The sequence below is a fragment of the Neovison vison genome, chromosome 2 (genome assembly GCF_020171115.1).
Source record: "Neovison vison isolate M4711 chromosome 2, ASM_NN_V1, whole genome shotgun sequence".
NCBI lineage: Eukaryota > Metazoa > Chordata > Mammalia > Carnivora > Mustelidae > Neogale > Neogale vison.
The window spans coordinates 164,157,165-164,173,818 of NC_058092.1; the positions used below are offsets into that span (position 1 = coordinate 164,157,165).

At 42.0% G+C, this 16,654-nt stretch overlaps 1 protein-coding gene across 1 annotated transcript; it reads right to left on the reverse strand.

The window, feature by feature from the left end:
• Positions 1 to 376: 376 nt before the first annotated feature.
• Positions 377 to 13,326, reverse strand: LOC122900645 (interferon-induced protein with tetratricopeptide repeats 1-like). The gene is made up of 2 exons (XM_044239447.1): positions 13,159 to 13,326; positions 377 to 2,140 (listed from the first exon to the last, which is right to left on the reverse strand). Exons 1-2 carry the CDS (start codon positions 13,161 to 13,163, stop codon positions 694 to 696), a joined length of 1,452 nt encoding a protein of 483 aa, XP_044095382.1. The 5' UTR covers positions 13,164 to 13,326; the 3' UTR covers positions 377 to 693.
• Positions 13,327 to 16,654: the final 3,328 nt, after the last annotated feature.

Genomic DNA, 16,654 nt, shown 5'->3' on the forward strand with positions numbered 1-16,654 from the left:
GCAGGGCCTGGGTCGGGGGAAGCAGGCTCCCTGCTGAGCAGAGAGCTCGATGCAGGGCTGGATCCTAGGACCCTGCGATCATGACCAGAGCCGAAGGCAGAGGCTGAACCCACTGAGCCACCCAGGTGCCCCGGAAGTCCAGGTTCAAACCACCCTTTGAGTTACTCATTGCTGGGTGCTCCCATGTGTATGTGAGATGCATGTGTTGATAAATCTGTATTTATCTTGTTCATCTGTCCTTACCAGTCTCACTATGGGGTCCTGGCCAGTGAACCTAAGATAGATAGAGTAAAAAGATTTTTTTCCTTCCCCACATCACCATATTTGGTATCTAACACTGACAACGATTTGTTGATAAAAATGAATGAATTAAACATTTTATTTTACGTAAATCCACTGCTTTATTTGCTACAAATCTACTCAAAAAATTGCTTTTCTGCTAGATAACGTTCACAGAGAAATGGTTCCTCTCACTCTCACATACAGAAATGTGTGTATATCAGTTTCACTCCTCACTACTGACTACTAACAATATTTTATCAGGTTTGAGTATAAATGTTAAAAACTTCTATCACTATAGCAGATTACTTAATTACGTAATATGTTTCTGAAAGTAGCAAGCAGAAAAAAATGACTACAGTTTAGAGTTTAAGTTTAGAGTTACCTAAAAGTCAAACAGAATGTGAGCGAGGTTCACATTTCCACGGCTGGGGGTTCTGTCTCAGAGTTCCCAAAGTCAGCCGCCAGCCGCAGGGCCCGCTCATAGTACTCCAGGGCCTTATTTATCTCTCCTTTGACTTTATAGACGAACCCGAGAATGCTCAAGCTTTCTACATCTGATGCATTTCTACGAAGTTTCCTTAAAACCAGTTTCTCCAAAGAATTGATACTTTTATCCTTCAACAGTGATGCCTTCTCTATTTTTATTGCTTTCAGATAATGGATAATTGCATTGATCTCACATTTCTTTTGAAATTCCTGAAACTGACCATAGTGGAAATGGATCTCTTGCAGTTTTTCTTCTTCGAGTGATTTCAAGCAGAGCACTTTTTGGTACGTGTCTTCCGCTCTCCCGTAGTCGCCGACTTCTATGTACATGCCCGCCAGGTGTATGTAAGCAACTTCAAACGTGGGCTTTTGTTCCAGAGCAAACTGAAAATGAGATATGGCTAATCTTGCCATTCTGTCAACATTTTCTCTGTCCTGTCCCCTGGGCTGCCAGTTGGCAGCTCTCTTGATTGCAATCACCTGTGCCCTGTAGCAAAGCCCTACCTGGTGATGCAGGAAGGCAGAGGACGGGGTGGCCCGCAGGGCCATTTTTAAGAGCCGGAGAGCTTTATCCAGACAGCCTTTTCTTCGGTAAAACTTGGCCGCATACCGGAAGACGTAGGTCTGCGAGGACGTGTTGCCTAGTGCTTCTTCTATGTACTTTTCTCCTTCAGCTTCTTGGCCTACGTCCTGGAGCTTCAGGGCAAGGAGAGCCTTAACATACGCATCTTCTGGGTTTAGCCTGATGGCCTCTCTCAGGGGCTGCAGACAAAACGCCTCGCTAACCTGTGTTGCTTTGTTAAAGCTGTCTAGGCGGTAGGTGGAGATCGCATAACCAGTGCTGAATTCAGGGTTTTCTGGGTCCACTGCCAGAGCCTTCTCAAAGCAGGCATGGGCCCGTTCATAGTTCTTCTTCCCTCCGCATTTCAGCAAGGCCCACCCCTCCTCGCAGTCCATCTGGGGACACTGCATGCTGTAGCGGGAGGAAGCCCCGAGCTTCTTGCAGGCCTCCTCCACCTTGTCCAGGTAAGCCTGGGCTTCCTGCGGCCTGCCCATGCGGTGATGCAGCCAGGCGTAGTTGCCCCACGTCACAAGGCTTCTCGCCTCTGACTGGGCGGCCTGTTCCTGCTGGATCAAGGCTTCGGCTTCCCGCAGGCTCCCCAGGGCTTCCTGGTTCTGGCCCTTGAGGTGTTTCACGTAGGCCAGCAGGTTGTGGATCCCCGCGTTGTATCTGGTGTCCAGGTAATCAATCTCATCCAAGATCCTGTTTTCTAAATCGGGCAGCTCGGTGGCTTCCACTAGCAACTCCCATGTGAAGTGACATCTCAGCTGAACCAGGCTCTCTTCAAGGAGATTCCCTTCGGATTTGTCACTGAAAACATAGAGGGCAATTATTTGCAATTTTAGGAGTGCTCAGTGTAATGGAAACGAAGCCATCCCTTTGACTGGTCAAGTACCACCCCATTGTTCTTTCCTTCCCAATATCTGTTATTCACTTCAGGACTTTAGTCTGTAGATTTTGCAACAAATGAAGACAACCTGGAAGGGATGATATTTGTTCAACCAACTCTTTTTCTGTGCCTATTACTTGGAAATAATTATAGATTGGCTGATATTTGCAAAGAGAGTACAGAGGTCCGGCGTGCCTTTCCCCCAGGTTCTTCCGGAGATTGCACCTTACTGAATGATCGTACCAGAGCAAAGATGACTGACAGTGAGACAGCATCTGTCACTTCTGCATCATTTCACTGCGTGAGTAAATCCATGGAACCACGACCTCCGTCAAGATGCAGAATACTTTATCATCACAAATGCTGCCCTCATACTATTCAGAATCACACCTGTTCCCCTCCCTTCTCCTCACCAAACATCCCTAGCCTCTGGTCACTTGTTTTCTTCTTTATGATTTGGTCACTTCAAGAATGTCATATCATGGAATGATATAGTAGGTGACATTTTGAGATTGCCTTTTTGTCCCCCCCACTCATCATAATGCCCTGACATCCATCCATTGTTCAGCTTATCTATGGTTCATTCCTTTTTATTGGAGAATGATATCCCGCAGCATGGGCATGCCACAGTTGGTTTACCTATGCATCTATTCTAGGATGTTTCCTAGAATTTTTGGTTTGGGACCTATTACAGATCAAGGTGCTCTGAAGAGCTGTGCACAGACTTTTGTGTGGACATTCATTTTCATTTCCATGGGATAGATGCCCAGGAGTGGCGTACAGGTTATATGGTTAGTATGTGCTTGTGTTTTTAACTGCCCAACTATTTCCCACAGTGACCATATCATTTTCCATTCTGACTAGAATGTATGAAGGATCCAGTTCTCTGCATTCTTACCAGCATTTGGAATTTTCATTTAAAAGTGTTTTCTTCTTAGCTCTCTTAATAGGATATCTCATTGTGGGCTTAATTTCCCTTCCCTAAGGGCTAATGTTGTTGAAAATCTCTTCCTGAGCTCCTTCATCACCCACACATCCTCCTTGGCAAAATATCTCTTCATATCTTCTGCCTGTTTTCTATTTGGATTGTTTGTTTTTTCATTGTCAGGTTTCAAGAATTCTTTATAGATTCTAGATATGAGTCCTTTGTGAGGTGTGTGGTTTTCAAATATTTTCTCTTGGGGTGTAGCTGGTCTTTTTATCCTTTAATACGGTCTTTTGAAGAGCAAAAGTTTTTACCTTTTTTCCTTAAGATTTTATTTATTCGACAGAGATACAGTGAGACAGGGAACACAAGCAGTGGGGGAGAGGGAGAAGCAGGCTTCCCACTGAGTAGGGAGCCGAATGCAGGGCTCGATCCCAGGACCCCAGGATCATGACCTGAGCTAAAGGCAGACACTTAATGACTGAGCCACCTAGGCACCCAAGTTTTTACTTTTGATGAATTATAGTTTATTGATTTTTTTTTTTTTTGGTCTCTCATGGATCATGCTCTTGGTATCATGTCCAGGAGCTCTGTAGCAAGTACTGGGTCCTGAAGATTCTCTCCTATGATTTCTTTTTCTTTTAATTAATTAATTCTAAAAATATATTATTTATTTATTTGTCAGAGAGGGGAGAGCACAAGCGGGGGCGGGGGTGGCAGAGAAGAGGGAGAAGCAGACTCCCAGCTGAGCAAGGAGCCCTATATAGGACTGAATCCTAGGGCCCCGGGATCATGACCGGAGCTGAAGGCAGATGCTTACCAATGGAGCCACATAGGCTTTATTTTATTAAATTTATTTTATAATTTTATTTATTTATTTTAATTTATAAATTTATTTATTTATTTTTATTAATTTATAATTTATTAATTTTAATGTATTTAATTTATTAATTTTTAATTTATTAATTTTAATAATTAATTTATTAATTTTTTATTTTAAAGATTTTTACTTATTTTGTAGCAAGAGAGAATGAGCAAGCATGAGTTGGGGGAGTGGCAGAGGTAGTGGGAGCAGCCAACTCCCCACTGAGCAGGGAGCCCAACAAGGGTTCCATCCCAACACCCTGAGATCATGACCTGAGCCAAAGATAGACATGTAACTGACTGAGCCACCCAGGTGCCCTGCCTGTGATTTCTTCTGCACATTTTATAGGTTCACTTTTTACATTGTATCCATGATTCATTTTGAGTTAACTTTTTCATAATGTATGAAGATTAATTTGCTGGCTCATTTTCTGCCTATGGGTATCTGGTTGTTCCTATCACAATTTGTTGAAAAGACTTCTTTCTTCATTGAATTGCTTTTATACCTTTGTGAAAAGTCAGTTGGCAAAAATTATGTGGGATTATTTCTGGGTTCCTTATTCTGTTTCCCTGAGCTATGTTTTTTTTTTAAAGATTATTTATTTATTTATTTGACAGAGAGAGATCACAAGTAGACAGAGAGGCAGGCAGAGAGAGAGGGAAGCAGGCTCCCCTCCCTGAGCTATGTTTTTATCCCTAACACCGATACCATATTATTTCACTTACTGTAGTCTTAAAATTGTGTAGGGTGATTCCTCTCACTTTATTCTTCTTAAAAACTATTATTCTAGTTCCTTTGCCTTTCCATATAAATTTTAGATTTATGTTGTCTATATTTATAAAATACCTTGCCAGAGATTTTTTAATATTTCTTTTTTAAGTGACTTTATTTATTTGAGGGGGAGAGAGAGCAATTGTGTGTATGTGCAACAGAACATCTGCGGGGGCAGAGGGAGAGGGACAAGCAGACTCCCCGCTGAGCAGGGAGCCTGACTGCAGCTTGATCCCAGGACCCTAGGATCACGACCTGAGCTGAAGGCAGACACTTAACTGGCTGAGATACCCAGGCAACCCATTGTTGGAATTTTGATAGGAATTTTATATCAATTAAGGGAGAATTGACAGTTTTGGTATGTTGAGTCTTCTAATCCATGAATATGCTGTATTTCTGTTTATTTAGACCTTCTTTGATTCCTTTCATAAGTATTTTGTAGTTTTAGGCATTCAAATCCTATATATTTTATGTTATATTTATAATTAAATATTTATTCGAAGCAACCTAAAATTCTGTTCTATTTTAACTTCAATTTCCACATGTTCATTGCTGGTATACCTAAATACAATTGGGTTTTGTACATCAGTCTTACATTCTGCTACCCTGATGGGCTCACTCATTAGTTCTAGGAGTTGTTTTATAGATGGGATTTTCTAGGTAGACCATAATGGCATCTGTAAACAGTGACAGTTTTATTTTTCCTTTCTGAGCTATATGCCTTTTACTTCCTCTTTTTTGCTTATTGGAGAAGAACTTCCTTTACGTATCCCTTTAGGGTAAATCTTATGGTGACATCTTTTAGTTTTCCTTCATCTGAGAAAGTTTTTTTTTCTTTTTCTAAGACTTTTAATGTTCTGGATCTTATATTTAGATCTATGATTAATTCTTTTTTAATTTTTTATTTTTTATAAACATATATTTTTATCCCCAGGGGTACAGGTCTGTGAATTGCCAGGTGTATACACTTCACAGCACTCACCAAAGCACATACCCTCCCCAATGTCCATAACCCCACCCCCTTCTCCCAACCCTCCTCCCCCCAGCAACCCTCAGTTTGTTTTGTGAGATTAAGAGTCACTTATGGTTTGTCTCCTTCCCAATCCCATTTTGATTCATTTATTCTTCTCCTACCCACTTAAGCCCTCATGTTGCATCACCACTTCCTCATATCAGGGAGATCATATGATAGTTGTCTTTCTCCGCTTGACTTATTTCGCTAAGCATGATACGCTCTAGTTCCATCCATGTTGTCGCAAATGGCAAGATTTCATTTCTTTTGATGGCTGCATTGTTTTTTGTTTTTAAAGATTTTATTTTTAAGTAATCTCTGCACCCGACAGAGATTTGTGGGATTCGAACTCACAGCCCTGAGAGCAAGAGTTGCACACTCCACTGACTAAGGCAACCAGGTGCCCCTCATCAGAGAATGTCTTGATTTCATCTTCATTCTAGAAGGATTTTTTTGTTGGATATAGGAGTCTGGGCTGGAAGTTCTTTTCCTTCAGCACTGGAAAAATGGTGTGCCTCTTTTTTCTAGACTCCATGGTTTCTAATGAAAAATTAGCTGGCATGAGAATTATGGATTTCCGCCCCTCTCCCAAAGGTAAGGTATCATTTCTGTCCATTACTTTGTCTTTAGTTTTCAACATTTTCACTGCATTATGTCTTGGATTTCTTAGGGTTCATCCTTTTTGGTGTTTGCACAGCTACTTAAAGTTAGTATGAGATTGGATAATTTCTATCATTCTATCTTCAGGTTCATGAGTTCTTTCCCTGTGTTCTCTGTTTGGTTGGTAGGTAAGGCAATTTCTTTTGTTAGGTGAGGGGAAGGACATGTCCTCTTACTCTTTCTCTGTAGGATACACATGGACTTCCAGAATAGAGAGGTCCAACCAAGGTTTCAAATGGTAGAGTTGGATTGGGGGATGTGGGGATGCATTGATCTGACTCGCGATACAGAACTTATCCTGCTGGTGTTTGGACAAGACAGCCAAGAGCATCTGGCACAGGCAAGCCCTGCCCAACAGCCTTCAGCATCAGGGAAAGAGAATTGAGAAGATGCTCAACAAGTTCAAGTCGGAAACAGTGGCCTTTTACTTGGTAAAAATGTGGGCCCATCCGTGTTAGCTCCCTTGACATCTGGTATCTCCACCTTGCTCCTGACACTTCAAAAGTGTGGTAGAATTCACCAGTGAAGCCATCTGGTCCTGAATTTTTCTTTGTTGGCAGAGTTTTTACATTTTATGGAGGCACATACCTATTGTCACCTGATCATCATCTCGTGTTTTGGGTACTGAGTCAGAGTGGGGAGACATGTCTTCCCGTTTTCCCTCTCTACCCTCCTGTCACGTTGTCTCAGCAGAGGTATGGGAGGAGGACCTCCACCCAAGGCCTCAGAGAAAGAGACCACGGAATGAGGAGTCCTAGCTTAGGAACTGCAAACACGTGAAGAGATGATGAGCCAGAGAGGCCCTGCGTGCGTTTTGGACTGCCGCTCCCTTCAGAGACTGCTCTTCACTGGCTGTGCAATGTCTGAGGTGAGGGAGGCAGCCATCTCTCACGAGGCCTGTCAGGGGAAGCCTTTGTCCAGCAGGACACATATGGAGATTTAACCAGGAGTTGGAAGACTCATAAAAAAAGACTAACACCGGGGCGCCTGGGTGGCTCAGTGGGTTAAAGCCTCTGCCTTCAGCTCAGGTCATGATCCCAGGATCCTGGGATTGAGCCCCGAATCGGGCTCTCTGCTCAGCAGGGAGCCTGCTTCCTTCTCTCTCTCTCTGCCTGCCTCTCTGCCTACTTGTGATCTCTGTCTGTCAAATAAATAAATAAAATCTTAAAAAGAAAAAAGACTAACACCAATTCTTCTAAAATGCTCCCAAAAAAGTGAAAGAGGAAAAACACTGCACTTTCAAATTCATAAATTCTATGAGGCCAATATGACAGAGATACCAAGGTCAAATAAGACAAAAACACAAAACTAAACTACAGACCAATTTTCATTGTGAAAATTAATGCCAAACCCTTAACAAAATACTAGCATACAGAACTTAACAGGATATGAAAAGGATTATACACCATGACCAAGTAGGATTTATTCCTGGAATTCAAGAATAATTCAATGTAGGATAATCAATCATTTTAATATGCCACATTAACAGAATGAAGTAAAAAAAACCCATATGGTCATCTAATTGATGTAGAAAAAGCATTTGACAGGATCACAACACCCTTTAATGATAAAAACACTCAACAAACTAGAATAGAAGGAAATTTCCTCAACATCCAGGGCGCCTGGGTGGCTCAGTGGATTAGGTCATGATCTCAGGGTCCTGGGATCGAGCTCCGATCAGGCTCTCTGCTTAGAAGGGAGCCTGCTTCCCCCTCTCTCTCTGTCTACCTCTCTGCCTACTTGTGATCTCTCTCCGTCAAATAAATAAATAAAATCTTTAAAAAAATAAAAGGAAATTCCATAGCTAAAATCACCCTCAATGGTGAGAGACTGAAAGCAGAGTCTCTGTTAAGATTAGGAACAAGGCAAGGGTGCTCACATTTGCCACTTCTCTTCAACGTAGTTCTGGAAGTCCTAGCCAGAGCAGTCAATTAAGAGAAGAAATAAAATACATTCTAAGTTGGAAAAGAAGAAGTAAAATGATCTCTGTTTACAAATAACATGATTTTGTACATAGAACATCCTAATGATTTCACACAAACCCTGTTAGAACTAAGAAATGATTTCGACAGAATCGCAGCATGCAAGATCAACATGTAAAAATCAGTTATGTTTCTGTGAGTTAACAATAAAGAAGCCAGGAAGCAAATTAAGAAAACAATTTTTTTATAATAGCATCAAAAAGAATTAAATACTTAGGCATAAAGTCAACCAAGGAGGTGGAAGTTTCATACACTGGAAACTACAGAACACTGCTGAAAGAAGGTAAGGAAGACACAAATAAAGTAAGAAGCATCCTGTGTCCATGGCCGGGAAGCTTTAATACTGTTCAGATGTCAGTACCACCCAAAGCAATCCACAGACTCAGTGCAATCCATATAAAAATCCTAATGGTGTTTTGTGTTGTTGTTGTTTGTTTTTGTTTTTTGTAGAAATAGAAAAATCCACCTGAAAATTTAGATGGCATCTCAAGGGATCACAAAGAACTAAAATGATCTTGAAAAGAACAAAGTTGGAGGTCTCATACAAAACTTACAACAAAGCTACAATAATCAAAACGGGGGTATGGGCGTAAAGAACGACATATTGATCAGTGGAACAGGATAGAGAGCCCAGAAATAAACACTCGGGTATAAAGTTGCATTTGTCTTCTAGGGCTACCATAATGAAGTACCACGGACTGACTGGCTTAAACAACAGATATTTATTTTCTTACAGTTCTGGAGGCTGGGAGGCCGCAATCAAGGTGCCTACTGATTTGTTTCCTGATAAGGACTCTTACTGGTGTCCACATGACTTTTACTCTGTGGTACATGGATTGAGAGAGAGTGAGTGCACTTCCTCTTCTTCCATAAGGGTGGGCCCTTAAGACCTCAGTTAACTCTGAGTACTTCCTGACAGGCCCCATCTCTAAATACAGTCACAGCGGGCATTAGACCACCTATATGATGGTCGCCTGTATGACAACTACACTTCAACATATGACCAGAGGGACACAATTCATTCCATAACAATGGCCAAATGGTTTTTAATACGTGTGCCAGGACCATTTAATGGAGAAAGATGTTTTAACAAATGGTGCCAGGGGGCACCTGGGCGGGTCAGTCAGTTAAGCATCTACCTTTGCTGAAGTCATGATCTCAGGGTCCTAGGTCCATCCGGCTCCCTGCTCAGCAGGAAGTCTGCTTCTTCCCCTCCTTCCCCTGCCCCTCCCCTGACTTGTGCTTGTTTGCTCTCTCAAATAAATAAAATCTTTAAAAAAATAACAACCCCCCCCGCCAAAAAAAACAAATAGTGCCAGGAAACCTGGATAGCTACATTCAAAAGAATGAAGTTGGACCCTTATACTACATACTAAAATAAAACAAAACATTAAGCTCAAAATGGACCAAACTACAAAAATCTTAGAAGAAAATAGGAAAAAAACATCATGACGTTGGATTTGGCTGTCTTGGTTAGGACACCAAAAGCAGAGGTAACACAAGGAAACAGAAATAAATTGGATTTCATAAAAATTAGAAATGTTTGTATATCAAAGGGAACTACTGACAGAATGAAAAGACAATCCACAAAATGGGAGAGATTATTTGCAAATCACATATCTGATAAGAGATTAATATCCAGACTACATAAACACCTCTTGTAACTCAACGACAAAAACCACCACCACCACCAACAACAACAACAACAAAAAACAGGGGCGCCTAAGTTGCTTAGTTGGTTAAGCATCTGACTCCTGATTTTGGCTCAGGTCATGATCTCAGGGTACTGGGATTGAATCCCCCATTGGACTCCCCACTCTTTAGGGAGTCTGCTTGAGATTCTCTCTCTTCCTCTCTTTCTACCCCTCCCCCTACTCATGCTTTTTCTCTCTCTCTCAAATAAATCTCTAACAAGAATAAACAACAACTGACTAAAAAATGGGCAAAGGAATGAACATTTCTCCAAAGAAGATACACAGGTTGCCTTAAACACATGAAAGAAATGCAAATCAAAAGTAAAATGAGGGGTGCCTGGGTGGCTCAGTGGGTTAAGCCTCTGCCTTTGGCTCAGGTCATGATCTCAGGGTCCTAGGATGGAGCCCTGCATCGGGCTCTCTACTCAGCGGGGAGCCTGCTTCTTCCTCTCTGCCTGCCTCTCTGCCTACTTGTGATCTCTAGTCATCAAATAAATAAATAAAATCTTTTTTTAAAAAAAAAGTAAAATGAAATATCACTTCACATCCATTAGGATGACTACTATCAGCAAAAGAGAAAAAAGTGAGTGTTGATGAGGTTGTGGAAAAATTAGAACTGTTGTGCATTATTTATGGGAATATAAAATGGGGCAGTTGCTGTGGAAATGGTGATTATTCTTCAAAAAATTAGATTTGTCATATGAGTCAGCAGTGCCACTTTGGGGTATACCCAAAACAAGTGAAAACAGAGACTTGAACAGGTATTGACATGCTTACATTCATAGCAGCATTGTTCACAACAGTCAAAAGGTGGGAGCAACCTAAATGCCATCAAGGAATGAATGGAGTCTATATACAGTGGAATATTGTTCAGCCTGAACATGGAAAAGGTCATTCTCACACCTGCTACAACTTGGGTGAACCTTGAAGACATTATGCTGAGTGAAATAAGGCAGCCTCAGAAAGCCACTTCTTGCATGCGTCCATTGATAGGACATATCCACAGTAGACAAATCCAAAGAGTAAAAGCAGATTAATGGTTGCAAGAGCCTGGAGCGAAGGATGAGTGGAAATCGACTCCTTAAGTGGTGTGGAGTTTCTCCTCAGAGCCATGAAAATATTCTTGAAGGCGATACTGGTGATGGTTGGACAATGTCGTGAAGGTACTAAATGCCACAAAATCATACACTTGAAAATAAGTGACAGTGGCTAATTTTACCATACATATATGTTATCACAATAAAAAAATCATGCTACTCACCCAAAGAAATTCTATAAGTGATATATACATATTTTTCTCTAGTACGTGTTGAAATAAACACAAAAGCACTAAAACATAAAAACTGATAAGTATGCAGTCTGAAATGATCTCATGTACCCCCCCCCACTGGTACACTTTAAGAAATACTGGTTTAGGGGCACCTGCGTGGCTCAGTTAGTTAAGCATCTGCGTCTTCAGCTCAGGTCATGATCTCAGGGTCCTGGGATGGAGCTCCGTGCTGGGCTCTGCACTTAGCACGGAGTCTGCTTGAGATTCCCTCTTTGCCTCTGCCCCTCCCCCACCTCTCAAAAATAAATAAACAAATCTAAAAAAAAAAAAGAAACATTGGTTTAGACGAGATCGGGCGTGTTCAAGGTGGTATGGCTGTAGACAAGAAACATTGGTTTAAAGGTTAAATAAGGTATCACTGACTAGAAATTCTGGTTCCTGTCTCAGATCTATCATTTGTTATCTGCGTGATCCTTAACGTTTCTAAGTCCGAGATTCATTATTGCAAAATCAGTATGATCTGAGTACCTGCCTCATGGCTGTCTGTTGAGGATTAAATATAATAGTTTGCATAATACTTTTAGAAGCCAGGCTGGTACTTAATAAGCATCAAGGAAGCGATAGTTACTTCTATATTATCATCATCATTATTATTTCCTTTATCAGTGATAACCTCCTCCATCTGTCTATGGACCAGGGAGGAGGGTTGATCATAGGCTTGTAATTATTCACTTTGTGGAACTTCCGTCACTTCAAATTTTGTCCACTGGAGCACTGAGGGGAAATTTGCAAGTCGATATTAATTAAAATTCTTTAGTCTGTTGATATTAAAGATGATTTATTTTTTTTAAGATTTTATTTGTTTATTTGACAGAGAGAAATCACAAGTAGACAGAGAGGCAGGCACAGAGAGAGAGAGAGGGAAGCAGGCTCCCTGCTGAGCAGAGAGCCTGATGCGGGACTCGATTCCAGGACCCTGAGATCATGGCCTGAGCCGAAGGCAGCGGCTTAACCCACTGAGCCACCCAGGCGCCCCTTAAAGATGATTTAAATCAAGATTCAGTTTGGACAACATAGAAATTCCCACATGAGGGCCTTTAGCTACGGGAGATGTGGATGTTCCCAAGCACGCAACTCTGGTCAAACCCCGTGGCCCGGAGGATATCAGGGCTCTGAGGAGCACTGGCTCCCCTAGGGGAGATGTAATCTGCTCATCTTAAATCCAGTCAGATTGAGAAGACCTGCCATGGGAACCCAGCAGTACAGTGAGAAAGATCTTTTTCTCTAGGCTGTGAGCTTCTGCGACCCCATGCCCACAGCATTTTCCTCAAGAATCTGAGAGAACCCAGGACTGTGGCTCATAGAACTGTGTGGTCCCACTCTTCCCCCACAGTGATGAGCCAGCAGAAAGCACTGTCTCTTTCCAGACCAAATGTCCCTTCCTTCCCTCGGACAGACGGTACTGAGTTTAGGGAAAAGAATTTCGGAGATTGGGGGTCATTTTCTCCCTTCCCAAGAAACTCTTTTCCTGCATCCCTCTGCTTCTTTGGGCTTTATTATGAGGTAAGCTTGATGCTAACACAAAGGAACAAAGGAAAAAAGAGTTTGCCTGAATTTGCGAACACTCAGTCCACAAGCAGATGCTCAGATAGAAGACCAAGGAAACTTAACATTACTGAAACAAAGTCTCTTGAGATGGTTTTGATGAACATTTTTCTAAAACTTTAGACTGAAAGGTGGGGAAGCAGAGAAATCCTTACCTCATGGCTGCGATGAATCAGACAACGGTTCTGCAGTGTGCTGCTGAGCTGATGGGCTCTTCTGAGATTCTGGCGAGTCTTGAGGATGTTCTGCACTCAGTCCCAAAACAGGGTTCTATCAGATAGACAGTTAATAGTGTCAGCTGTGGGCGTGTTGTTACCAAATTAAACTGGAAACCAAGATAAGAACCGAAAGTGGAAACTGAAACTAGTTAGCAGAGTTCCTGCTTGGGGAAAATGGAACAAGGATTGCTTTCTTTGTTCTGTTTGAAAAACCGGATTGAGAAGAGGCTGGTGAAAGCAGTTTCACTGATAACCCCAATTCCTCTTTCAGGCTCCACATGGCCTTGTGGGGAGTGGGCAGGGGGTGATGCCGGGCGTGTAGAGTCCACGGCGCCCAGAGCCGGGGATGCCTGTGCACATCAGCTTCTGCAAACTTGCCAAGCTCTCATGCCCAGATCTGTGCCTCTGGTGGCTCATCTGGAAAGAAAGTGTCCCTTTCATAGTATAAAATTCTGCGTATATATCTCCAAACTGGAGTCTCACCCCAGACTCTCTGCACTTATCCAAGAGGTTGTGTTTCACTAATTCTACTCTGTGTTTGTCTTGCATACCCTTCCAAAGAATGGCCAGGGACAGTAAGGGCCTGTGACCAACCTCTTCCTTGTTCATTGGAACAGGGAGAATGTCTGTGCTAGCATCTTGAGACTTCAAACAGAACACACTAGACCTTAATGCTCTCCAGGTTGGTGGTCTAAAGTGTTCTTTTTCTCAGACCTGACTCTCAGAGCTGGCAGGAGCCTTGTCCTGTTCTGTGAAGTTCTCTAGGTGCCTGGGGCTCTGATTAATTGGCTTATACAATAACAGATGCTAGGACACCCGGTGGTGCAGTTGGGTAAGCGTACAGCTCTTGGTTTGGGCACAAGTTGTGATCTCAGAGTGGTGAGATCGAGCCCCAAGTCGGGCTCCATGCGCATCGAATCTCAAGTCTGCTTGAGATTCTCTTTCCTTCCTCTGCCCCTCCTGCTCATGCTCTCCCTCTCTCTAAAACAAACAAATGAATAAATCTTTTTAAAAAAGAATTTTAAGGGGCGCCTGGGTGGCTCAGTAAGTTAAACCTCTGCCTTTGGTTCAGGTCATGATCTCAGGGTCCTGGAATTGAGCCCTGCATCGGGGGGGGTCTCTGCTCAGCAGGGAGCCTGCTTCCCCCCCGCCCCTGCCTCTCTGCCTACTTGTGATCTCTGTTTGTCAAATAAATAAAAATAAAATCTTTTAAAAAAGAATATCAAGTGCTTATATAGATTTAGTAATCGTAACTACTCTCAAAAATATAACAGCAATTAATCCAAATAATTCTCAAGTTCATGTGCCCTAAGGTTCTTTTTTTTTTTTTTTAAGATTTTATTTATTTGAGAGAGAGAGAAAGCACAGAATGGCGGAACCCAGGCCAAAGTCAGACACTTAAATGGCTGAGCCGCCCAGGTCCCCCCTATGGTAAATCTTTAATGAATAAAAACTAACTGAATTTAATTAAAAGAGGCATGTTTTCAGAGTTACCAGCATTAGATGTAATACAGATAAACAACTTCTTCTACCTGGGTTTACTAATCATACAAGGTCATATTACCTCTGTTACAGAATTTGTCAGCAAGAAAGATATGTTGGAGATAACAGCTGTTTAATGTCTTGTGAAATGTTCATGACTCATCTAAACATAATTATTAAGAACAAGTGAATTAAATAGATGTAAGATAAAGTTTATAAATTAATCTCCCAACAATAGTAATGTCTTCAGAAATAGTGTCCCCAAGTCTTTTTTGGTAACTTAAAACCTTAGAGTTTTGCTGAGTTAAATTAGATGATGTAATCTTTAAATATTTAAGTCATTTCTTTTTTTTTTTTAAAGATTTTATTTATTGATTTGACAGACAGAGATCACAGTAGGCAGAGAGGCAGGCAGAGAGAGAAGGGGGGAGGAGGTTCCCTGCTGAGCAGAGAGCCCATAAGTCATTTCTTAATAGGATAATACATTAAGACATTGAGCATAAATGTATTTGCTTTTGGCTTTTTAATTTTTGCTATATATATAGTCTCTCTATGTAAGTTTATTTTCTTTTGGTTTTTAATTTTTACAGAGAGATTGTGTGTGTGTGTGTGTGTGTGTGTGTGTGTGTGTGTGTGTAGACTTTATATATATTTAAGCCTATTAATAAATAGGTTTTTTTTTGTTTTTATTTGGCAGACAGAGATCACAAGCAGGCAGAGAGGCAGGCAGAGGGAAGGAGGAAGCAGGCTCCCACTGAGCAGAGAGCCTGATGCGGGGCTCGATCCCCAGGAACCTGGGATCATGACCTAAGCCAAAGGCAGAGGCTTTAGCCCACTGAGCCACCCAGGTGCCCCTGGGATTTTTAAAAAAGATTTTATTTATTTATTTGATAGAGAGAGAGCACAAGTAGGCAGAACAGCTGGCAGAGGGAGAGCGAGAAGCAGGTTCTCTGCTCAGCAGGGAGCCCAGTGCGGGGCTCGATTCCAGGACCCTGGGTTCACCACGGCTGCCAAAGGTAGCAGCTTAGTCAACTGACCCACCCAGGCTCCCCTTGGGATGTTTTTTCGAAGAGGGTCCCTGGAGCATGACAATGACCTATTAAATCAATTACTCTTATCTGATATGTTAAATTAACATGGGAAGCATTGTCAAAAAGTACTCCTCGGCACCTGAGTGGCTCTGGTTAAGCATCTGATTCTTGATCTCAGCTCAGGTCTTGATCTTGGGGTCAGGAGTTCAAGCCCAGTGTGGAGCCTACTTTGAAAAAAGAAAATAGTAGTGCTAAGCCTTCTTTATGTTATATTTGCATGGAGTATGTTAATGTAATGTTCCAAAAAAATTATATGAAATTCCTAACATTCTTTTTTTTTTAAAGATTTTGTTTATTTATTTGACAGTCAGAGATCACAAGCCTGATGCAGGCTCAATCCCAGGACCCTGAGATCATGACCTGAGCCGAAGGCAGAAGCTTTAACCCACTGAGCCACCCAGGTGTCCCAATTCCTAACATTCTGACGGCAGCTAAATGAGAGACTATTCTTGTAGCAGGACATTCGATGTAGCTTGCCTTGCTTCCTTTGATCCACAGCTGATAAAAAGGGATATGCTTCAATTTTACAAAAGCTTAATCAAATCCATAGAGGATAATCCTACTTTGGCAGAATAGCCTTTCCACATTGTTCCCCCTGGAGATGAAGACACTGAACATCATAGCCTCCAATCTGGAGATGTGGTTTATTGGAGAAGACATCTCCGCAAAGACTTCATCCAGCGGCACAAAATTAGAAGGCACTGACTCATGGATTCATGTTTCTCATTCTAAAAAGGCTCCAACATCCCACTGGATGATCAAATCAATTGAAAACCTCAAGCTGGGGTGCCTGGGTGGCTCAGTGGGTTAAAGCCTCTGCCTTGGGCTCAGGTCATGATCTCAGGGTCCTGGGATCGAGC